The 26474-nt window shown below is 42.1% G+C and overlaps 1 protein-coding gene across 7 annotated transcripts in view; it reads right to left on the bottom strand.

The window, feature by feature from the left end:
• The window catches only part of LOC139756572 (homeotic protein ultrabithorax-like), an 821256-nt gene that overhangs the window by 663633 nt on the left and 131149 nt on the right, over positions 1–26474 (bottom strand). For 6 of the 7 annotated variants that reach the window (XR_011714386.1, XM_071676182.1, XM_071676183.1 and 3 more), the window contains exon 2: positions 6206–6677. Coding sequence is in view for 6 of the 7 variants with exons in the window: in XM_071676182.1 (XP_071532283.1) it covers positions 6206–6677 (472 nt within the window). In the remaining variant the exon portion in view is untranslated. Of the gene's footprint in view, positions 1–6205; positions 7156–26474 lie in introns of those variants that run through there. The other variant, XM_071676188.1, reaches the window with a different exon arrangement.

The following is a 26474-nucleotide window of genomic DNA, read 5'->3' as shown; positions in this document are numbered from 1 at the left end:
CGAAAATATACAGCAATAAGTCTTAAGCAGAGATATCATAATAAGATATCTGTAAACGACTTAAGAATCGGGACTGATTAAATGCAACCAACTTGTAAATGCTTCTGTCACAATATCAATTATTACTGCGCTTCCTTCGGTCCTAAGAGCACTGTGTGCACCACATACTACATGACTGACACAGTTGAAGTCATTTGCCACTGTTACAGTCACCAGTACAAAATGTTACATAGTATTTAAGGGACTTTATCAGCCAACTTGAACTCGTCCTCACTCGAACAGATACACTCATAATCATGTTTGAAAATCAGTCTCTATGACATGAAAGTTAATCATTGTTAAGAAACTCGAACGGAAAGACGTAATCTTTTCTTATCTCAAAGCATCCATGTATCACGTATACTATCTTTTTTAATCATTCTGTAGGCTGGATTATTACATGGGAAAAGTTTCTTCCACTTGGAATACTGATGAAGACACTAAAAGGCTCGTGCTCTCATTATGATTTGTACTAATTTGCTACACACACACACACACACACACACAGACTCAAACAGGCACAGATACTATGTCTTCTCACTGTCATTCTATCGAGCTCATCAATCAGATCCGTTCGGCATTATATGTCACTGAAGCGGAGAGAGATGCAGTGAGATACAGGCAACCAATGGTATTAATTCCAGCTCAAAAACTTAATGAGTGACTTATGCCCAAGTTTGTCTCAAAATCTGAAGCTGAAAGACAATCGAGAATAAATTTACAGCAATCTAAATCAAAATATATATATATATATATATATATATATATATATATATATATATATGAAAACCCAGTTTCTAGAATCGTATTAGCTATAAGCATATACATACGTATGTGACGGAAAATCAAAGACTCTGTGCAAATATACTGGGTACTCTCACATGGTTTAGTGTTCTTGTCGCCACTCAAACTTTTTCTTGAACAGCAGTTATAAGACACATACTGTATGGTCATTCATCAGGCTGGACTTGCTCAGTAAAAGAGCATGCGTCAGGTGAAACTGATACTTTATACTGAATAAGTGATGAAATCATGCATTCAAGTTTGGGATTGTTGGCAGAAGTTCTAGTAAGACTAACGCATTACTGCAGTGGTAATAATCGGCTTATAATGATCCTATCACTGATAATGATAACAGTAAAAGTAATAATAATAATGAAAATAAGAATGATAATGATGATGATAATAACAGTAACCATAGAAATTATAATAATGATAATAAGAGCAATGATTATAATGATAATGATAGTAATAGTAATGAAAATAATTATGATAATGATAATGACAATAATGATCATAATCACAACTACAACAAAGCTATCGATGCTCTTGCTTTGCACTGTATTAAAGATACATTTAGCAGAGACACTCATGATTCAGCCCTTCTGTTTTATGATCAACAGAAACACTCACTGAAATATCATGAGGGGGATGTGAACTTGCGAAGTCAGGCTTTTTCAAAACCTTGAACTATATAAACCCATGCACCTCAAAGCTACTGGTTTCCGGGTCCATTTTCCGTCTTAATTAAGAACTGCCACATATATGAATTTTCAGCTTCTCAGGCATTCACGGGAATCTGTTTACAGGACATATAAATTCCTTGATATAGACGATTGATCAAATGTATTCTTTCCTATAAGTGATTTTTCAAATATATTCTTTCCTATAGGTGAATTTATCAAATATACATTTTTTTATATTTAGAACCTAAGGAAGTAAGCAAAGACATTCAGCTCAAAGTAATTTCAAAGACGTTTTTTCTTATACTTATCAGGTGTGATTTATTTTGATCATTCAAATGACTGTGAAAATCTCTCTCAAACTTAGATAATGGCTTGAGAGTTGGCCACACGAACCGCATTCATGTACTTAGGCCAAAAAAACAAATCTTGTTTGGGGTTTTGACTGTGGTCAGAGAACATCATCCCTCTTCCCCAAGACATATATATGGTGAGGTAGCGGGCTGCTGGACGGAAGGGGGAAGAGGGGGAGGGTAGTTAGAGGTAAGGAGGGAGGGAGGGAGGGAGATAAGGAGGGAGGGAGGGAAGGTAAAGAAGGGTTGAGTGAATAACATGAAAACTGTAAGACATAGATTAACGTCAGACAAGAGGGAGAGAGAGAGAGAGAGAGAGAGAGAGAGAGAGAGAGAGAGAGAGAGAGAGAGAGAGAGAGAGAGAGAGAGAGAGGCAAAGAAACAGAAAACAGACAGAAGATGGAGGTACAGAAAACAATCATATGAAGAAGAGAAAGAGAAGTTAGATAGACAGACAGACAGATGAGAAAGAGAGATAGACAGAATTAAGGGAGAAAGAGATAAAGGCAGACAGACAGCTATACGGAAGGGAGACGATAGATGGATAAAGAAGGTCAGGCATCCAGAGAGAGAGAGAGAGAGAGAGAGAGAGAGAGAGAGAGAGAGAGAGAAAACATACATCGAACAGAAAACAGAGAGTTATCAAACAGAAGTGGAAGAATGATGGAACAGAGATGGAAGAAAATGACAGAAACTACACAAGAGTGACAACGTATATTTCAAGACCAACGTTAGACAACATACAAATACTAACGGTTGGCGAGTGTGTGTGCGTGTGTGTGTGTGTGTGTGTGTGTGTGTGCTATTCCCACCCGTTCTGGGGAAGCGGTTCGCATAGATAACATAGCTCGTTGATCATGCGTGGAAAATGTGTGGAGATTGCGTAGTCCGTGAGCGATTTCCGGCGACTACCTCGCTCCGAACGAGTTGATGCGAGGAGCCTCAAATGTAACACAGGGAGAAGGGAAAAAAAAGAAAAAAGAGGAGGTGTTAGTGAACGTTTGTCCTCTTCTTGCGAAACGCTGATGCAAAATGTAACTGGATATCAGGTATGTGTTGTGGAGGTTCCTAAAGTCTGGGTGATTTAGTCGTCTCCGACTTTGTCGAACACTTCCCCTTCGTCGCCTACCTTCCCCATAGGAAATATATATATATATATATATATATATATATATATATATATATATATATATATATATATATATATATATATATATGTGAATCTCTTTCTCTTTCTCTTTCTCTTTCTCTCTCTTTCTCTCTTTCTCTCTTTCTCTCTCTCCCTCTCTCCCTCTCTCCCTCTTTCTCTGTATCTCTCGCTGTATATATATATATATATATATATATATATATATATATATATTTCTCGTCACAAGATATCTTTGGTGTATGTATGACACAAGAACTGAACTCCACACACTTCGTGGATACCGGCCAAAACTTTTGTTGGAGACAGTTGCCAGGCCGTGAATTCTATTCTCAGGTTCCCGCCTCTTTTATCTTCGGCAATAAAAAGAAAAAAGAGAAAAAAAAGGAAAAACTTTTGCATCTAAGCAGGAAAGTTTTATCAGATTGGTAGGTTTTACCGAAGTGTTTCAATTCATGAAATCCGGGGTAGTGTTGTGGGGGAAAATGTTTGAGTAGCTGTAAAATCCAGCACGATAGGTAAAGTTCGTCCTTCAACATTGTTTCACTCCCCCAGCTGTAGGTTGTGTTCGGAGGCTTCTTACGGACTAGCCTTCAGCTTCGAACATAACAAATATCTCTAAGGCTCTGAGCGATGTAGTACAACTATTAGAATAGACTTAAAATACGACCAAGCTTGGAATTTCTATCACGAAAACGACCCGTGAGGAAATAAAGATAAGTGCGTTTCTGTGATACACTGTGATGGATGATGATTCGGCCGAAAATCGCATTGTAACAGCTTTTGGGGACACGGTGAGCTGCCACAGCGAAACGTCAATATTTTTGGCTCTAGCGTCATTTCCTCCTTATTAAAGTCAGCGTTACTGACCGCAGGAAGATAAAGAAAACACAGTTTACCTCTACGCACGGCTTGTGTGGGAAAGAAAGGTGACAGATCTTTGGACGCAGAGACACACGATAGCCCGAAGGAATGAGGTTACAATGAACGACATTTTATGTGATAACGGTTATCTCTTTATCGTAGTGCAATGCCTTTCTTTTGTGTGTGTTTGTATAAATACGTGTGGCTTCTAAAAGTGGGCCGCCTCTATGTCGGCCAGAACGAAGAAAAAAACATGTATATATATACATATATATATATATATATATATATATATATATATATATATATATATATATATAAGAAGGAAACCTTTTTTTTCTGAAGGTACCACATGTGTGTGCAATTATCCAAAACCATACCATCTCGCCACGTAAAAGCACGTCCCAAGACTGTACGGCCACCGTCTATTCTGCACCCTAACTGCCTACCGACGGAGCACAAGATGGATCGCCTCTCCTCCCGCCGAGGTAGAGGAGAAGGTTGGGGGAAAAAGGACCTCTAAAGAAGAAGAGGAGGTGGAGGAGGAGGAGGAGAGGGATAGATAGATAGATAGATATATATATAGAGAGAGAGAGAGATGGAGATTCGTCACTTGGGTTCCTTCCTTAGTGTGTGTATGTGTCTGTGGAATAGAGATGTTGTACGCGCCCGATCCAAGATCCCTCACTTAGGCTAATCACTGTAATTTCAGATCCTGACCAAAGCGTTCGTTCGTTGCTTCAGGGGCTAAATGTCGTCTCGTCTTCATCACACCGACGTGACCTTATCTCTTTATTTACACACACACACACACACACTCTCTCTCTCTCTCTCTCTCTTCCTCTTCCTATTTATTTCTCGTGTGAGTTTTCCCCTCATCGTCTCCCCTCTGATTTATGCTAGACTACAACTGGGATCGTATCTGATGTTGGCGCGTACATTCCTCCATGTCTTGTTGGGACTATATCTAAGCCGAAGAACTGGTTATAGCATTCTGACTTGATCAACCATTACCTCTCATTCGAAGCTACCTGATTAATTCTTTTATTTTCATTTGTATAATCCATTTTCACACGTGACTGAAGTGCTTTTTATTTCCCTCACTCACATTGTTTCATCTTCATTGAGAATCTATTTTCTTACATGCCTTTTTTTCCATTTATCATCTATGTTCTCTCATACTCTTTACTCTTATTGAATGTTTTTGTCCTTCCCTCAGTCTTATCTTTTTTACTGTACCATCACATCTCATATACATTCTCACTTACTTCATCCTGATCAAATATACATCCTTTATAACCACTTGTCTCGCCTCCCTCCCGCTTTCATTTTCCTCGACACATAACCTTATTTCACCACAAACTTATGATATATTACCGTAATACACACTCCACTTCAGAGCTTTCAGAAAATTCTTTCTTTCACCTCAACATGTTACAGTTTCACTTCACTTCGCCTCATTTTCTCATCGTTCACTGTTTCACCTCATCACTGCAGATCATTAAGGGAGATAAAAACGCTTCTTCAGCGGGCGATATTAATGGTAATTCTTCCTGAACCGCTCCAACTTCGTGTTTATTTTTTTGAGGGGAGCCAAGAGTTGTAAGATTTATTTTTGTAATCCGCTATGCTAATTGTTTTCTTTCATTTCTTACACCACCCCCACCCCCTCCCCCCCGAATCACCTCCTTCCCCCCCCTCCCCCCTGAAAATAGGATACTAAATTAACACTGGCTTTCCTCTTTTCCCCAAAACCTAATTTGGTCTTACTCTTCACCGGGAGATTGAACGCAGTAGGGGGTTGGTGAGACCCCCACAGCTAAATGTTGGTTAAACTAACTTTTTTCCTCCTCTCTCTCTCTCTCTCTCTCTCCCCTGCTAGAACCTCACCCTGATTATCTCATTGTATTACTGAAGATAGACACGTTAGATAATTATGCAAATGAGAGGCACATAGTTGAGAGAGGGGAGGGGGTGTGTGCGCGTCTGGTCGCTGCTGGCATCCGTTGGGATTCTGATGGGATGATATTATAGTGCCAGAATTTGTCTGTGTTTTATCCTCTTTTTTTCCCCTCTTTGTGGAGGTTTTAGGGAAGTGGAGAGGGGGAAGAAGTGGGGGAAGGTAGAGGAGAAGACTGTGGTGTGGTGTGGTGGTGGTGAGTGGCGGGGCGATTGAGTGCAGGTAAGGCTGTGTGTCTGGCACCGTCAGGAGGAGTTGGGGCGCCTGGCACACTCGTCTTACGCTCGGCATCGGCAGTGCCTTAGCCAAAGGGCACTGCACCTCTCCCCTCGCCACCGCACCACCCTGACTACCTGAGGAAAACCCATGGCACACCTACCTGCTATGGCCATCCAGGGGTAGAAGGTTGTATTGGAGGGTGGCTGATTCATCTGGTTGTTGGTCTGCTGCTGTGGTTGCTGCTGGGGTGGTTGGTGAGGCTGGGAGACGGGCGTCATGCCGCACGTGTTCCAGGCTCCCACGTGCGATGATCGGTCCCGTGGGGAGGTGCTCGGGTCCGGCGGATACCCGCGGGCCACCACGGGGTCCGGCGTGCACGCTGGCCGCACTGCAGGGCCCCAGCCCCCTGACATGTCTTTGCTGATGCCATAGCCGTTCTGATCCTTGGCGCAGTCCACCTTGAAGGGGTTTGGCGTCATGTGGTCCTGTGGGGCGCCGTACAGCTTGCAGGAGGCCGCTGAGGCATCGTAGCCATCCTGCCGCGGGGCTGGCTGCCCGTAGGGACTAACACTCAGGCCCAAGGGGAATCGGTATGCCTGGTCCCCACCCGAGCCTCCGCCATAAAAACCACCCTGTTCGAAGTATGAGTTCATGGCTGTGGTTATAGAGGTTAGAAAACACTTTCCTTTTTATATATATATATAGATATCAAACACCTAGTGACACACACACACTCTCTCCACCACCACGAAGAACCGTGAGGGAAAAAACAACACCGAGATCAGCACCAACACACCAAAAGCGATTTTTCAAATTGTAAATTTTACCCGCGCTACAACGCCATGTGCTGGATTAAATTTGCTCATAGCAGTCGGTATGTGTAAACATATGAAGGACGGCCCGGAAAGGCAGAAGCAGCCAATGAGGATGGGTTGCGTCACGCGGCCGCACGACGACTGTGACTGAGACGGGAGTCCGCGGGAAGAACTAGCTCCGTAACAGTGACGTCACGACCGGCCCGACTCTCTCTCTCGCACGCACACACACACACGCGCGTTTCTCGGTGGTGGCTGGCTGGTTGACGCACACTGGGCGAATGGTGAGGGGTGAGCCCACGTATCCCGGCCACGCAACGGAGGCAGAGAAGAGCGGCGCAAGTGGGGGCGGGACCTACGAGCCCGGGGGGCGTGACGTTAACAGGCCGCGCCCCCCGGGTCCTCCCTTCCTCTCCACCTGCTGCATGACGCCCTCCCCTTAGCTACCACTCCCCGCATGACTCCAGCCCCGCCCCACACATACTCCCACGCAAGGCCTACTACAGCTACTGCTACTACTATTACTACTACTACTGTTACTGTCAGTACTAGGCCTATGGACATCGTCTAACCACACTAAAGACTCCCATTGTCACAGAAACCACAAGTGGTTTTACTGTCTTCTTGCCCCAGGCCTACTCCTCTCCCAGGCCTACTCCTCTACTCCCAGGCCTACTCCATCTAGGGGCAACTTGAGTACCAGAACTGTTCCATTCTCAAGCACACTCCACTGCCAGACTTCTCCACGACCAGATCTACTTCACTACCAGGTCTACTCCACCATCAGACCTACTCCACTACCAGGCCTATCTTGCAAATGGCCCACTCCACTCCTAGGCCTACTCCACTACCAGACTTATTCAACTACCAAGCCTACTTTGCTAGAGGCCCACTCCACTGATAGACCCATTCTACTCCCAGGCCTATTCCAATACTGATCCTGCTCCACCTCCAGGCATACTCCACTGCCACACATACTCCACTACCAGGCCTACCCCACTACCATACCTGCCTTACTACCAGGCCTACTTTGAAAGAGGCCTACTAGGATGCTATGGATATTTCACTATCAAATCCTCAAAGCCAATAATATTCGAGAGCTCCGCTTGTGTCATTGGACCTATCATAAAACTGGGGTTTCCTCTAAGCCCAGCCTAGAACTAAGTCACTGAGATACACTGAGTTCTCGTCTTGTTACTAGATTCAACCTAATGGTAGGCCTATTCCTCAACCAAGCTTGTCCCCACATAGTAGACTGTAGTGTATGATCCCAGTAACAAGGCCTGTTGAGCTTGTAGATTTGATAGTTGCCATTAACTTAAAATCTACTCGTTAGCCAAATCCGCCTAAGGATGAATTCATCCCCTTGATTTGCACTCTACAGCTCCACTATCAACATCGTGCATACACCGCCTCTCCACAACAAGAGTGTGAACCTGCCTCCACACTGGTGCCCCCATCCCTCCTCCTCCTCTCTACTCATCAATGGTTTCCGGCACTTAACCATTTTCAAAAGCCCACCTGTAACAATCTGGTCTACTCAAAGTTTCCACCTTCCCTCCTCTCTCCTTCCCCTCCCCCTGCGTAACCATACACTTGCCTTCCCATAGCTACACGCTCGTCCCATTCATCCCCCACACTTCTCCTCCCCTCCTCCTCCTCCCCCTTCCCCTCATCCATTATTTCCCCAGTCGATCCCCCTCACTCACTCTCATCCCCACTACTCCAGACATAGGCCTACCAGACTCTCCACTGTAGAGAGGAGTTTCCATATCCACTGATCAACTCTCCTTTTAACCCGTTATGGTCTTCATGATGCCAACCACTTCTAAGCTACTGCCAGGCCTGCATCTCTCTCTCTTTCTCTCTCTCTCTCTCTCTTTCCCTCTCTCTCCCTCCCCTTTCTCTCTCTCTCTTTCTCTCCCTCTCCCTACGTTTATCCTATTCTCTATCTTTACTTCTTCCCTGAATTCTTCTGCTTCCGAGTTACTTTATACCGTTATGGTTTCATCCATCCACTTTACATGCAGAACTCTTCACACGGCCCTCCCATTGCGGACGTTCACCTCACATATTCACAACTTTCGACATCTATTTCCTGTGTCCTTTTCCCAAGGCCCTTGTCTACGTACTACGTATGTCCAGTTGGGGACACGCATATATCATGAGGTTTTTGATGACCCTCTTTCCTTCTGCTTCCACATATTGTCTCTCTTCCCGTCGTGACCCTTCCTCATCTCTCTCATGCGTCTTTATTTCTTTTTTGTTTTATATCTAACTCCTCATCATTTCTTACAATTTCAGCCTTTCTCTTGCTTCCGGTTCTAATCCTGTGTCTTTGGTATTGAATCCACGACTCAATGTCTCGATTCTTCGTACAAAGTAGTATCTTTTCGTGGATTAGGTACACTCTGTCTCACAGGCATAGACCCTCCCAGCCCGCACGTAGGCAGGCGCTAAGTGCTGAGAAGAGGAGGGAGAGAGAGAGAGAGAGAGAGAGAGAGAGAGAGAGAGAGAGAGAGAGAGAGAGACAAAGAGAGAGAGACAGAGACAGAGAGAGAGAGCACTACCACCCTCTCAACACACACACAAACACACACACACACACACACACACATACACTTTCACACACACATACACTTACACACACACCCACCGTTGTAGAACCTAAGGCCAAGAGAGCCACCCACATACTAGTCACTCCACCCACCCAATCCGAGCATGCCAGACTCTCTCCCTTCCCCTCTTTCCCCTCCCTCTCGCAAGCCCCTCTCCTCGGCCCCCATCATCCCCCTCACTACCCCCACTCCACCCCACCCATCCCCTCTTCTTCCTCACGACACAGACACACACCTGGCAGCCCCTCGTGTGTGTGTGTGTGTGTGTGTGTGTGTGTGTGTGTGTGTGTGTGTTCGCCAGCCATCTCAAAGATGTATTTATATAAACATATATGTATATATAACTATTGCCTCGTCTTCGCTCCAGCGGAGACCCGTCCTGCGTTTTTACGAATTTCTCAGCTTCAAATGGTTGGCTGGATGACTGAAGGGATTTATAAACTCTACCCTGTTCTTTAAGTCTATTCCTCCTGACCTTTATCCGGTTCTTTAACTCGCTCTTTGATTTACTGGAGTTGATTATTCATACTTAACTCGGACCAGAATGTGGCTTCTCAACTTCTCCAATGACTTTGATATTCAATTTTTCTTTATCTTCTCTTTTTAATACTTAACTAGGTCTCTTATCTTTACCTCACTTGATTCACATATTTCACTCCTAAATTTACTTTACTAATTATTGATATTCATTAAACTCTCTAAACTTTTCTCCAATGAGCAAAAATTATCTTCATTTAGCCGGGTATTTGAAACTTACTTCATTTGGTCATTTACCTACAATACACTTAATTGTGTTCACTCGCTGGAGTCTCTGATCTTAACTTCAAAGAAAATTCGAACTTTCATTTTTCGCTCCCTAACTTTAATTAATCAGATTCCTAATCTCCAAGTCATCGACTCTTCTGTATTAGTGTTTCTTGACTGCGCGTCTCGAGCAGAATCTTTGACTTACTTCGCTATTTGCTTCCTGATGGGTTTGCCCAAGAGAATGGGGGCTGAATGTGGTTGCGTTTCCACCCCCATGGTTTTCCATAATTGCAGAAAGAAGCTTATTAGCCTGACCCAGGTTTTTTTTTCCTTGCTGCATTGTCTGACGCTGTCGTGTGCTCTTTTGTCACCGATCTTCTTCATGAGGTCCGTGTAAGATTCCCTTTTACACCACTGATAGGCATTAGAGGAACCAAAGATGAATCATAAACTTAATGTAATCTAACTTCTGGATTCCTGTATTTCTATATAGAACACCATTGTTTACAACTCAAATAATTGATATGTGGAGATTAGATATGTTATCATTACTATTTCCACTGGACTGACCCTAATAGTATCATTCAGCACTATTTGCACTTCTGGCTTTTATGCTAGCCTTTCTCCAATTTAGTTCTAATCCCTTTGAGGAAAGGTCAGGTTAAAGGCCAAGCCATAATACCCAAAGATTGTGCCGTCGTGCTGAGGTGCTGAGGAAGGTTATTAGCCAGACCATCATACATAAGGGTCGTAACGTCGTGCTCAAGGGTCGTACTGTCGTGCTCAAGGATCGTACCGTCCTTTTCGAGAAGGTTTCGCTGTGCCTTAAAGTCACGTTTCTCAAATGACTCAGGGCTGTAAGCTGATACCAAACCCTACTAGTCTGTCATTCGGAGTCACTGACTTCATCTCGCTCTTTAGAATGAAGTGGAGAAAAACACGTGTCTGTGTTCTACATCTTGACGTCTCCCCACTCACCGCCCAGTGGGTCTTCAGCCACCCACTTGAGGTCAGCCACTACAGACAACCTGATTCACTCACCATCTAGCTGGGCTCAATCCATCCTCTTCCTCCTCCTCCTCCTCCTCCTCCTCCTCTTTCTTCCCCCTTCTCCCCTCTCCCCATCCACCCACTCACCTTCCCTGCCCTCCCCATTTGCCAAGAACTTCCAAGGCCTTCCTGGTTGACGGAGCAACTGTATAAGAAGTTGATGGATGGAACATCTGGCGGTCACCACGTTCTTGGACGCCAGAAGCGTCTCTTGCAATAATTCCTTCAACAGCGACACTCCAAGTCAAGGGAAAGGGGGAGGAGACTTAATGACTGCATTGCACTGAAGAGAAACGACAGCAAAGCTTAAATGATCATTGCCATCGTTTGTGTATTGTCTCTGGGGATCTGGCGAGACCCCTTCAACCTACACGAAGAACAAAATAAAAACAAATGCTGATGCTGTTGTCTGGGATGAAAAAAACAAAGAAAAACCTACATGACTTTGATCTATGATAAGTAAAGAATCTTTCCTTTTTTTTTCCCCCTCGCCATCCTCACCTCTCTCCCAACAATACCATTCTCCTCCTATTCCTCACTCCTCCTCCTCGTCCCTGTTTGTTTAACCTTCAAGCTCTAACTCAATTAAAAGCTCCACCCTTGTGATTGAGTGAGTGCTAAAGGCAGCCATTTGGACCGTAAAACGCATGTTAGACGTTCTACACCTCAGATCTCGACCTTTTCTCGTCTTATTACCCTAAAACTTTTAGTGACTCCTTTCCCTTTCCTCTAGCTCTTCCCATTTTCTCTTATCGTCTTCCCGGCCCTTTTTATTTTCCCTTAGTTTCGACTACTTGTGAATTATATGTACAAGGCGCGTACTTTCACTCCACTGCGAACTAGGCAAGGTGTTCACAGGGCTTCAGTATTTCATCCTAAATCACCTGTATAATCCCCGAGGCTAAAAGGTTTATCAGGTGCTGTGAAGAGCGAGAAAAAATTTAGAGGAGTTCTCCCTCACAATAGGCCGGTCTGGTGGGGTATAGCCGCAGGGGTTGAAGGCTGAGAGGGTCGAGGGAGCGAGATATTGAGTGTGAATAGTGAAGTATGATCGCAGGGACTTTGACGGGAAGAAAGATGGTTTTTGAAGAAAGAATCCGAGGGAGAGAACTATGGTTTTAGGGGTAGCATTTAAAGAGAAAAAAGAAATAAGAAATTAAGAACGGGAGGAAATAAGGGATGAGGGGGGGGAAAGAGTCTGGGGATGTGGAGGGATAGTAGTACTAAGAGTTACATTGAGGGTAAGGTAGAGTGGATAGGGAGGGAGGGATAGATCTGGTAGAAATTGAGGGCAATAGATCAAGTACTAAAGTGGTGTAGAGAGAACGTAAAACACATGGATTCCATACAAGACTCTTTACATCAACGTTAACATATGACGCTTTTGATGTGTTGGTGTGATTCACGAATCATCATCATTCAGACATACGAAACATAAAATGATGTATCTCCTACACCAGCTGAATGAATCCTAGGAGAAAAAAAAAAGAATGAGAGTCCTTCACTGGAAACAAGCACTAGACAATTAAACGAAGGGGGAGCAGAAAGGGAGAGAGAAAAATGCCTCCCATCCCCCTGGCTCTTGATAGGCCTTCTCTCGCCTACCAGCAGCAGCAGCAGCAGCAGCGGGCTGGTGGACACCTGTCGTAAACTACGGGAAGGTGGAGGAAGAAGAGATCCTGTTGGCATGAAAAGTTAACAAGAAAACATTGAAGCTGCTGACAAAATATCTTCACTCACACCTTGTCCTCTAAACCTGAAATCAATGAAAAATGTGAATATACATATTACTTATCGTGAATACATTACATGTGTTAGTACTTATAAGATATCATTGACCATACGAAAAATATACAAATCACACCTTTAAAGAATACATAAAAATCATATAAATTACTTTTATAGATACTGATTTACACCACCAATGTCTGAATATGAAGATAGTCATATCAACCTATATTACTATACTTATACAACCATCTATATAAGAAATTCCCCAATCCTGATGCATTATTCTTATTTTCAAGGACTATAGTTAAAGTGCATGGTATGGGTCCTGCTCTGAAAAAAGGTTTGAAACTGATATCCAGAAATCTAACAATATATGCACATCGGATATATATATGGTCAAAGTAAACAGTGATGTATGTATGTGTGTTAAGCGTATTATATATATATGTATATATATATATATATATATATATATATATATATATATATATATATATATATATATATATATATATGAAATAAAGACGGCATTTCTAGCAAATGAATTCACATCTGCTTATCTGTGTAACATTAAGTATGCCTACGAGAGCCTACTCTCTTAGTACCATTGAGAAACTGATGATCAATATTGTATTTCTATGCTAACTGTAATCTCAAACATACTTCATGCACTTAGAAGCTTCCTAAAACATGATATGAAATCTAAAGCCATTAACCTTAACATGTAGAAGAAAATATAATGAACAATCATGGAATCCTATTGTAACATTTTGAATACAGTTAATTAAAGTAGATCCAAGTATGTGGTAATCATCATAAGTACAGAGATGGTCCATCAAGCACTCCTCAGTAAGGCAATTAGCTTGCCTGCGGAGCACGACCCTCGTAAACAAGAGTCGTCGCTATCACGAGAGATAATTATTAGAGGTTAGCTAGGCCTATCGTTCCGTGGACAACTACCATTTTCTACAATAAAGAGGTCAGAAAAGATGGCAGTTTGGACTCCCTCCAGACGTTAAATAAACAATCGTGATTGGTTAGCAGCCATCTAGACTTCCTGCCTGTGTCCTTAAGCCCCTCCCCTTTAAATCACATCGACCAATCAACGCTGCCATAGGCTGAGTCGGTGCGGTTCGGCCCGGTCGGGGTTTATGGGGGTTGTGGTCGGCCAAGTGATATGAATTCTCTCTTATCCTTTTTTTTTCTTTTTATATTTAGATTATAGAGGAATTCGGTGTCATTAGGAGTTACCTGTCACGTCCACTTTCTGTCGTATATATCACTCCTCCTCTGGCCATTCTTAATTATAATTTATGAGGGTAGTGTTTGGCAAGAGTGGTGCTTTGATTTATGTGGTCATAAGGCTAAACTCTATTGTTACATTAAACTGGACAACAATGCTATAACACGCTTTCCTGTCCATTGTTTCAAGCGTGAGTTAGGACGAGGGTTTATTTTGGAACGCTTTTCAGCAGGAGTTGTAAGTATTATCACGGAGTGCAGTGTGTATGAAAATGTATTAAGTTTTCGTCAGTTTGGCATCGCCCAAGAAGCAGACATTCTGTGGTAAATAGCCCAATAGCCAAGATTGATAGGTATTTATACTATAATTACAGTTGCTACAGACATTTATGTAATACTGTTATGTGTAAGTAATAGGGATGGCAATGATAAACAAAAACAATTTATCTGAAATTATGTTCAAGTTGGATTACACTGAAGTAAATAAAGCAGGCTCTTCGATTAGGAAAGCTTGGGCAAAGCCGATACCATTTTGAGGACAGTCAAGAAAATGACAGAGGAATAGTTCTCTTGTTTCCTTTAGTTATGGTAATTAGACCTAAGATTATCATTTATAAGTTATATGTGAATATACTTGACATTTGATTCAATCCGTTCATATTATCAACAATGAAAATTTAAACATTTGAAATCTACTAAAGGGATAGATAAAATGGTTTCGCAAAGTAATTATAAGAATATTTATCGAAATAGACTACTGACTGGACGTAACCATAACGATCAGATATATATAAGACAGAATAAATTCACAGCGACATAGAATATACGAGAGAGGTTCGCATCATTCAAACTGCATGCCAAATAATGATATTTGAAAAATAACATAAAAACATTAGCATGACAGAATCAAGGATAATCTATTGTTATTTTTCAATCATACTACCAATATTATGCATATGATGGTAATTGCCATAGAAAGATGAGAATAATTCTAGAGTAGTAGAATAGAGATGTCATTTCATGATAAGGGTCTTAATCCAGCACCATTAATAAATTAAAGACAATAGGAAGGCTAACTCAAGATAATCCATAGAGCCATAGCAATTATGTCAGTGAAAATTATTATACAAATGTTTTTGATAAAAATCGTAATCATGATAATAATAGTTTTAACGGTAAAGATGACAAATATAAGCAATAAATATATATGCTCTTGTTATATTATGTATATATATATATATATATATATATATATATATATATATATATATATATATATATATATATATATATATATATTATCAGCTATTCAGTTATCGTCATTAACTTGTGAGAAATCGCTATCATTATGAGTCTCATAGTTATCATTATTATCATTATTATAAATGGAATAATGATTATCTTTTTCAGCTTATTTGACATTTATTCTTATCATTTATTATCATAATATTCAGAATAACGATCTGAAAATATTGTACATTTTTATATGGGAAGATGCTATTACATGGCTGAATTAGTGTAAGATATTTAGATTAAAAGGATGATAAGAATAGATAAAGAATACATATATAAATGGATTTATATTAGAATTTCTTAATGGCAACAGGTCTGTATAATTTTATACTTCTAACTCTCCAAATATTAATTTATGAAGTAAAAAAACTCACTCGTCTAATTAAAAAATCGTCAATTTATTGCATTTATTTTTTCCAAATCTTTAGTATTTAGTTATGAATATGAGTCTACGGGATATTGCAGTCCATTTACAGCACCAGTCCGACTATTTTCCTTACATTTTTGATTTCCTTAATGATTTTTGAACAACTTATTGAACTTTTTGAACAACTTGTTCAGGTGATTGAACCTGATACTGAAAATGGTCAAGAGATGTTATGCCTTTCTCACAACATTTCTGATATTCCTCTTCGGTAACAGTTTAAATCTTATGTCTATCCCTATGGCTATCCCTAGTAGATGTTTATTCCAATGGCTATCCCTAGTAGATGTCTATCCCATTGGCTATCCCTAGTAGATGTTTATCTTCTGTTTCCTAAACAGTATTAGCAAGTCATAGTCTAATCTGGTTTCATTATTTTCTATCTTCATTTCTATAGATTTGTTACAAGTTGGGTTTCATTGCCCAAGCATTTGACCAAAGTCAGTGTCCTTCTTGCAGGTCATCGGAGATAACATAAACAATTTTCTTCTCTCATAAGCTTGGACAGCATCCGCCGAAGAATAAATCGATTTGACCCCCTCTGGGAAGTCATTTGCATAGATCGCGGATAACAGTGGCCTCAGAATCAAGCCCTGTGGGACGCTGATAGTTACCTCTGCCTAGTAGGAAAAAGCAACTCACTGCTTGCGATTAGTCATCAATATTCCTTTCTCATTCTTCTTGAGGTAATGATTTATTGACTCCTTTACCTCGTCGATCGTCCTGTAACACTAGTCTACGTTCAGATTATAGAATCATATATACCAGTCCACTTTTCCATAGAGGTTTTGGTTCAGTTCAGCATAGTTTCTTCTCTCTTTTACCCCTGTTAATTTTCTCTGAAACCAGATAAATCTTTTATACCTGAGTATCTCACTATTGCGTCTTTTGGGCAATGAAGTCATAGATAATGTTCATCATTCAACTCCCCATACACGAACAACGCTACAGTATAGTTCCTTGTTAGTGAAAAGGTTATATTACTAATGGCATGCCTGTCTCTGGCTGTCGTGTCCTACCTAATATGTTGCCAAGGGAAGATTTTCTGAAGTTATTCTAAAAGATATTGTACCTCCAAATTCGGTCACCTACAAGTGGGTTCCAATACATCGAAGTCGATTTCTTTCTAGTTAAAAATCGTCCTTTACGAGGATATTTACACCATATTGCAGGCCAAGCCCTACCGTCCCTTCCACTATCCTAATTCCATCTTTCTATTTCTTCAGGTTCATTGTGTCTGTCTGGAGGATTATACAATGTCGAGAGCATTCAGATCTGGTCAAATCGCAATCCAGCTCGTCATATACCGTTTGAATTGATCAGTATTTCTTTTCGAATTATTTTGAGAGCCAGTTCCATGTCCCCCTATCTCTGTCCCCTCTTCCATTCCCCTTTTCTATGTATCCTCTGGGAATAACAATATGAGAAACTGCCCTCTTATTAGTCAGAAACTCATGGTATCCGTCCGATTTCTCCTTTTTTAATTCCCTAGATTCTAAAGGTTCTTCCATTGACCACTATATCATTCGCAGTCGCATGTATTTTTAGATTTATTATTTCACTGTTCAAACCTCATGATCTAGTAGGACTACAAGTCTCTTCTCTCTCTCTCTCTCTCTCTCTGATTTGCCCCATTGTCCTAATCATATACATATTTTTTTTTTTTGCTTTCTGGATAATCTCTTAATCATTTTAAGCTTCTCCCCTGTCTTGTCATTTGTAATGTAAACTTTGCCAAATTTATCACGTTTCGCAAATCTATTTGCATACCCTAATGTGTTTGTGTCTACGTGTATGTGTTTATTTCTTATTTGTTTGGTTGTGTTTGTAGGAGGCTGTGTGCTTATATATTTTTGCATGCATGTGTGCGTGTGTGTGTGTGTGTGTGTGTGTGTGTGTGTGTGTGTGTAAGAGAGAGAGAGAGAGAGAGGACTTTCTTTTACAAGCACGTATTTATTCGAACCTTCATGATTATGCATGTTTCTTAGGCGTTCACCGAACTCACACACACACACACACACACACACACACACACAAAGTAATCCCTCCTCAGACACCTTATGAGGAAAGTGCATCAGCCAAAAGCCAGTCAGATGATTCTTCAAAATAGACGGTCATTAATACTTAGTCATGATAATGACTTTCAGGATCAAGGTATTTCAAAGGCTTCAGGGTACTTTATGTACCTGGTCCACGGCATGAAAATTGAAAATGAAGTTGATGATGATAGACAGACAGGTATATAGATAGATAGATAGATAGATAGATAGACAGATAGATAAACAGACAGATATGTAGACAGGTAGGTAGGTATGTAGATAGGTAGATAGAGAGATACATAGACAAACAGACAACAATATGATGTTCAGCTGAAGATGTTTAGAATGGTGATGTCACCGAGGAAGCCAAGCCATTCCATCAGGTTTGAATTGTTTGATGTGGAAAGAAAAAAAAAATCACAGCATGTGTCCCTTAATTATATGCTGATGATGCCACCAAGACCTGATCTCACCTTAATCTTAGATAACCCTGGTCGTTAGGTGAATCCCTGGGAACCTAGTGGAATGGAATTTACGCTATTTCCACTAGTCCATCTCGCAAAATAACTGTATGAATAAAAGGAGTATATGTAAAATACATTTATTTACGACTGTGTGAGCTTTGCGAATTACATTTGACAGTTTTCTTTTTCTTCAAGATCTAAACTAACAGTGCAACACTGTTTTGTAAGTTAGAAACCAGTTTGGGCATAGTTTTAATTCTCGTGCTATGGTTAGCTTCTTCAGTGACAGACTGAAAAAATAGGTGAATGATCGCATTCAGAGGACGGGGAAAAAAAAGGAAATATAATGCACTCGTTTGCTTCACAATCTGGGAATTCTATGCCCTTAATTACTAGACTTTCCTTAAACAAACATCGCTTACGTCTTTCTTCATGCATACAACTCCAGTCTCCTGCTTCCATAAATTTCCTGCTAAGCTTGTCTGTGTAAACATTTCTTCGCTCTTTCTCGTTTCAGCTAGCAGCCCTATGCTCCTGCTTTAGCAAACATCCCCCTCTCCTCTTATTTTGTTTTCGTTGAGCATTCCTTAATTCTTGCTTCAATAAATGTCGTCTATGTCTTATTTGAGTAAGTGCCCCTAAGCTTCCGATACTGATGAGATCCCATCTATTGTTTTAGTAAACATTGTGAGATTTATCGTGCCTGAGCTACAGCTTCAAGTAGACAATTTACATGGCTTTCACATTAAAAGATGCTCCGAAGATCTTGTTGTCGTAAACATCCATTTAGTCTTGAGCGAGTAATCATCTGTTATTTTCTTATTTCAATAAACACTTCCCATTTCTACATAAGCAATATGTCTATAGGTCTTTTTACAGTCAACATTTCCTACTAGTTGCGTGAGCAAGCATAACTTGCTTCTCTTTATAGATAAAGATTCACAAACTTTCCCATGAATCAATATCCCTTTGCCTCTTTCTTTAGTAAACATCTTCCAACTCCGAGGTAAGCAAGAAGATCAAGAAGAACAACGGACGCAAGAGTGGGCCCTGTGGTACGCCAGTGGTGACCCAAGATAATTTCAAGGAAGACCCTTCTGACACTCACGAGAACCACTAACTTGTACGCACCTAAGCATTCTCAAGTTCTTGTTCCAGTGAACTCATCTCAATTTATGAAGAGTTAAACATCCTCTGATTGATTTAGCTTTTCCAAAAGCAAACACTGAATTGTTCTTGCTTCATCAAATCTTGTCTATCTCATGCTTCAGAGATCATGTTACTTCGCCAGAAGAAAGCATATCTGTTCCAAGCAGTCGTAAATATCTGTATATATAACTTCGTAAAAAAAAAAAAAAACAGAAATGGGTCTTATATCTATCACACGAAATATACATGAAATACAACTTTTGCAGTAATCCTGTGTGAGAAGACAAGAGTATCAAACACTTCGTTTTATAATTTGCATTCGTATATGTTTGTCCCTATATTTGGGATGTTATTCAGAGAAAGGATATTCTTCAATAACACAACAGATACTTCGACTAATTGAAATACTACCAAAAACTGATAAATAGTATATATATATATATATATATATATATATATATATATATATATATATATATATATATATACACGTCCCAAATATATTATTCTTGTCAGTGATATTACACTATAATTATTCCTGAGACCAAAAAATAATTTGCATACAGGTCTTTTTATCAGGTCTTGAAGGTGAGGGATTGGTAGCGGCCCACACTCTGACCCACTCATTTGTTAGATGCCAGATTCGGCGTCTCCCTGGGCTGCTGCTGCTGCTGCTGCTGGCTCTCCAGGCTCACAGCCAACAACAGATCCAGTCCAGTCCCAGCCAAGCGGTACGAACCCACAACCCAAACTACTTCCCAGCCACGAGTGACAACTTTTGGGCTAGATATCCTGCATATATATATATATATATATATATATATATATATATATATATATATATATATATATATATATATATATATGTATATTTCAAGCTTTGCTTTCCAGTCTTAAACACCTCACAATATCACATGAAACATCTCTTCTTCAAGTCCATTGCTCCCAGCCAATCCAGAAAAAAAACTAAAGAAAGGTACTCTTCAACCCCAAGTCAGACAACGATGCACGAAGAAAGTCCTTGAAACACCCCAAGCAAAACACAAGCAAAATATCTGCTACCAGACGAAGTAAACGTCAAACAGTTTTAACCCTAAAACACACACATATACATAGACACAGACACACACACAGAGACAGACACACGCACAGAGACAGAAAGACACACACACGTACATACACACACACACACGCACAAAGCATCCTTAACCTGACCAAATATGTTCCAAGCCTTTGAAACTGGAGTTTACCCAAGCACTCACTAAGTCAACTCATACACACACCCATTGTCTATGATTCTTACCGACATATGCCAAGCGCCTGTAAACAGCGTTGAGCCTTGGAAACTCACTTAAAACCTCGTCAGGTCTCTGGAACCTACTCGCTAAACAAAGGGAAATCCACGCCAACTCATCCAGACGCACATATGGTCTCTGGAACCCATCCAAAATGCGCCTAGACTCTGCACCTAACCTCAGTAAACTTAAACCCGGTACACGTATGGGAAATATACCAGCCTGGGATACCTAAGTAAACGTAAAACCTTTGCAACCCACTTAACTAAACGTAAAGCCTATGTAATCTACTTGCGTAAAGATGAAGCCTCTTGGAACCCACCTAAACAAATCTAAATCTTAACTGAAACCTTGAACACACGCATAGCCACTGTAGCCAACCCAAACACACTAAAACCCTTCTCGATTCACCTTAAAAGACTTTTCAATGTCTACTTAAACAATGATAGGCTTTGCAACACACCTTAAAGAATATGAAGCCACTAGTGAAATCTATCAAACATTATTCTGGTCCTCTGTAGCCTCCCCAGACCAGCGACAAGCCACTATAGCACACACAAACCCTTGTAACGCCTTTAACCCCATCCCCATTCAGGAGTTCTTCTACAGTCCTTACCCACACACTACGTGGACACAACTTGACTCTCTCTACCTTTTCTGTAACAGGGTTAGCCTCTCCATGCCTCTCTTCACTTCTCTTGTTACCCATCTCAGTGCACCTTTCCATCACCTATCCTCTTCTACTTCTTTTCCCTCTACTCTTCTCAGTTCTTTGTATACGCTTTCCACAGGCAGTTTTTCCCACCCTTTTCCCTCTAATTCCTTTTCACCCTTATATTTGTGTGTCCTGCAACTACATACCTTCTCCTACAACCTTTTGTATCGTTTCTCCACTTTTCCTGAAAGCCTATGTACCGTTTTCCAACGCTGGTCTTCTGAGGCGTTTCTCTGCACCGTCTGCAGGCACCTTCCCAGCTCGCTCTCTCTCTCTCTCTCTCTCTCTCTCTCTCTCTCTCTCTCTCTCTCTCTCTCTCTGTACCATTCCACTATCTCTGTGCAGGATTGTCTCGTAGCAACCCACTCCTGTACCGTCTCTCTCTCTCTTTGCACAACCATCTCCTGACAACCCCTCTCTGTAAACCTCCTTCCTACATCTCTCGCCACCATCTCCCTGCAACAGTCTCTGAAATCCTACCTCCTCCCTTTCCCCCCCTAACAACTCACGGCCCACAGATCCTCCCCCCAAGTCCCCCTCTTCCCCCTTCCCTCCCTTTGGCCACCAGCCTCCTCCTCCTCCTCTCCCCATCCCTCCCAAACCCTCCTACCCAAGCCGCGGGAAAAGAGAGGAGATGAGAGCAGGACGCCTCTGGCCTCAGTAAAGAGGGATCGATTGCCTGCCGCGTTCAGTAAAGAGAAAGAGGATCAACTGGTTGCTACGCTCAGTTAAGGAGGGGGGGGGAGGGGGTTCGGTCGGCTAGTCGTTACCTTCAGCAAAGAGGAGACACCTGCTTGTTGCTTTCGGTTCAGAGGCTTCAACCCAGAGGCTTGAGTTCAGGACCTTCACTTACGTGTTCCTCTTATCTGAAAGGGTTCTGCAAAGTTGCCGCCAAACGTTTCTAATATTCAGCTGAATAAGGTCCGCAAACTCTCCTCGACTGAGAGGGGACCACTAGGCTGCTGAACCCAGTTTCAAGAGGGTGCGCCAAAGAACAGGACACTCGACTCCGTCAGGAGGGTCCGACAGACTGGTAGTACATTCATTTAAGATGCCTCCAGAGAACTGCTTCCTTCATCTAAGAGCTGTTTGAACCGATTATTACGTTCATTTAAGCTCAAGTGTTGCAGAGCTTAATTGGAAAAAAGAGGTGACTAATCTTGCATCTTTTCACCGCCCGTTGGCTGGGAGGTCCACCTCTCTAGCCCTTAGCAGATGTTATACACGAAGGTATTCTTGTAAAACAGTGGTGGTTTCTTCGTTGAGACTGAAATCCAACGAGTTTACAGTGTCAGCTAGTGTGCAGTATACTTTAAATCCCCTTTCACCAGGGAGACTATATACTTTAGACGTGATAACTCTCCTTAAATGAATAATACAAACAAGCAATAATCAGGAGAGTTGAATCCTCCTATGATAGGTACTGACGCTGTAATGTATCTCGCCACATCTATCAACCATTCCTGTGGGATGAACAACGTCTAAGTGGCTACAGTAGCGACGTCAGTTGCTTTTTCTTCCTCTTCCTCTCAGTTGACTACAATAACTACAGCTGTAGCGGATGTATCTTCCAGTGACGGTACTAACACGAACGACAGAATTGCTATTATTTTCACCTCACTTGCTCAAGCGTCGACGTAAATTGCTACATCTGCTACTTCTAGTAGTAGTAGCAGTAGTAATAGTACAACTACCGTTATCACAACAAATACTAACAACCTTTACCGCGCTCTCATATCTCCAGTTCAGCTTTCCCTTCCCATTCCATCACCCTTCGTCCTCTCTCTCTCTCTCTCTCTCTCTCTCTCTCTCTCTCTCTCTCTCTCTCTCTCTCTCCCCTTCTCTTATTTCCCTGTGCCTTCTCTACCTTCATTCCAATCAACCGTTCTATATAATCATCACTCTAGTTTATATCCCTTTCCTCCCGCCCTAATTCACCTCCTCCATTCTATCTCTCCCCCCCCTTCTCATCTTCCTGGTCTATCCTCGTATCTTCATCGCCCTCTGTTCATCATCCTCCGCTCTATATACCTTTCTTTCGCCCTGTTCTTCCTGTCTGCCATCCCTCTTTCTTATTCACACCAGTAGCGCTCGCTCTATGTACCTCCTTATATCTCTCTTTCGCTCTTTTTCTTTCTTATGCAGTGAGGGCTATGTGCCAACCCCGCCTTATAACAAAATATTATATGGTAATTACTCATTAGTAGGCACACACTGTTTACCCCCCCCCCCTCTCTCTCTCTCTCTCTCTCTCTCTCTCTCTCTCTCTCTCTCTCTCTCCCCCCACCTTCTTCTTCATCCAAATGACCACCTGTGTCCACTTCACCCGCCGGCCGACCCAAAGCCTCGGCGGGCCGATAACAAGAGACAGCCGGAGGTACTACATCACCCAGCTATGATGCCCAGCTTGGTACTCGATACCTGAGACTCGGTAAGATACCTGAGCGGGCTTACAGCATGCTAGGTGTCTCCCAGTGTGACCGATGGGTCCCGGGTTCGAGACCAGGCTTCGAGTTTTATCAGGTGGGGTGTAGCGAGACTTATGACACAGAGGGATTATGACTTGAGATGCAGAATTTCGTTTATGCAATTATATGATCCCAGGGACGTACAACTGGCGTGCTGGAATTGGTGTGTGTATCTGTCTGTCTGTCTATTTGAGTCTGTCTGTGTGTATAATGCGAGTACACACAAGACTCCACAAAGACATTTCCGTAACTGATTTTTCCTCCGAATAATGATGACAATTATCAGTCTGAAAATATATTCATTACAAGTCTACGTTGCTCTCGTCAGCAGCCTCTCAGACGGCCATTGGTCATACGACCAAAGTTGGACGACGCTACGCCAGCATTCCCGTCATGGAGAACCTTCCATGCAACTTCTCAATACCTCCTTCTTCGTCACCCACTTACCACACGCGTTGTGGGATGGGAGTGCGAGGGGGCATTAAAGCAATCTTTACCAGGCTTTACTATCTGTCTATCTTTTATTACGACCCAAAGACATTACTCTGCCTTATAGTTCTCTCAGACTCCGTGGGAATGTCTTAGCGTGTGCTTAGATACACTAACGGTATAGTTATATAAGGGAGTCGAATGGCGAATGCTCCTAACATTCTTGGAAACGCTGTTGGCAATAGGAGGAAAAGGAGAGGAAGGGGAGAGAGAGAGAGTCATAAGGGCCAAGAGGAACTCGTTATGATTCCCTCCAAATCTGATTACATCTAATTCTGAGCGTCGCAGATATGATACAAAACGGGGAGGAACAATAGTGCTCATTCTAATTGACACTAATTACGGGGAGACGAGTCACCTGGTGTGGTAAGCACCCAACACCACACATCAGAAACCCCCAGGTACAGATCCCCTGTGGGACTCCCGGTGTCAAAGCCGTTATTACGATTATTATCACGCCATTTGTCTTCATTAAGAGTGAGACAACCATCTTGCATTTCCCATTTTGATTGTATCGCCCCCGGCTGGTGTAGACACACACATATACGCACCTGGCTTCGGCTGGTGCGTGTGTGTGTGTGTGTGTGTGTGTGTGTGTGTGTGTGTGTGTGTGTGTGCTGGGGAGGTGTATGTACACATTGGAGTAAAGATGTGGTGCATACAGATAAGGTTAAGAGACGGGGTAACACGAGTGTTAAAAAAAAAAAAATAGACTCTTTCTTCTCGTGGCATATGAATAGTAATCACAAATGATAATCACAGAAGAGTTGGGATCCTGTAAGTGTAGAACTCCCTCCAGGTACAGTAGATATAGACGATAACACACACACACACACACACACACACACACACACACACAAGCAGGCAGACAAAAGACCTGGTTCCTGTCGCACCGTTTCACAACAGCTGCTTCCTTCCTGTCCCTGTTATCACCCTGAGAGACATCAGTGTCCTCTGTGCACCTGCTACTAACCCTACCTCAACGGCCTCCAGGCGTCGGGATGACACATAGACTCTCTTCCTACCGTAAATTCCACTATTAGCCCTCCCACTACCATCACCAGACGCACTGACTATCATTAGTGGAGAGGGTGACAGCAGGCCTCTTATATTACAAGTTGAATCATCAGTAGTAACTCAATCACCACTCCGCCTCCGTTACGTGTGATCACCTGACACACCACACCCATCCCCCTCTACAATCATCGAGGCTTATTCTATCACGGTTAACATAATCAGCAATATCTCATCTAAGTCCCTACCATCACCGGGGAGAATTTCCATCACTTCCCATCGATACCCTACCATCGCGAAGACGATTTCTAGCATTTCATCCATTACTCTCGAACCATGACAACAGTTACCATCACTTACTCCCAGCAACCAGCCATCGGGTAAGGCCAATCTCTTACCACCTCATCTACTATCCCTACAACCGATACCACAATCTCCATCGCTCCCCCTCTCTTAACGTTAACCCCCTATCATCACTATGACACTTTCCAACGCCGTATCCACCACACGACACCACACCGTAGATTTCTATCCTTTAACACTTAATAACCCACCAAAGTGTGCATGATATCCACCATCTTTGCTAAGACTAATGGTACTTCCGTACAACTAGCACCATTGCCGCTCTTGCCACACCGATCATCACCTCTACAATTTCTACCATTTCCTCCGTAAGCTCAGCCTCATAGTAGCCTCGTAGCTACGAATGTATCTATCTACAGCAACACTATGCGTCTGATTATACCATATGTCGTACTTTCTTCCATACCACCGCCAAAGACACGGTCCTGGTCCACCTCTCCAGACTACAGTGTCATCTCTCTCTCTCTCTCTCTCTCTCTCTCTCTCTCTCTCTCTCTCTCTCTCTCTCTCTCT

The sequence above is a fragment of the Panulirus ornatus genome, chromosome 22, assembly GCF_036320965.1.
Source record: "Panulirus ornatus isolate Po-2019 chromosome 22, ASM3632096v1, whole genome shotgun sequence".
Classification (NCBI taxonomy): domain Eukaryota; kingdom Metazoa; phylum Arthropoda; class Malacostraca; order Decapoda; family Palinuridae; genus Panulirus; species Panulirus ornatus.
Note: the sequence above shows the minus strand (reverse complement) of the source record. Positions and strands in the feature narration are given on the sequence as shown.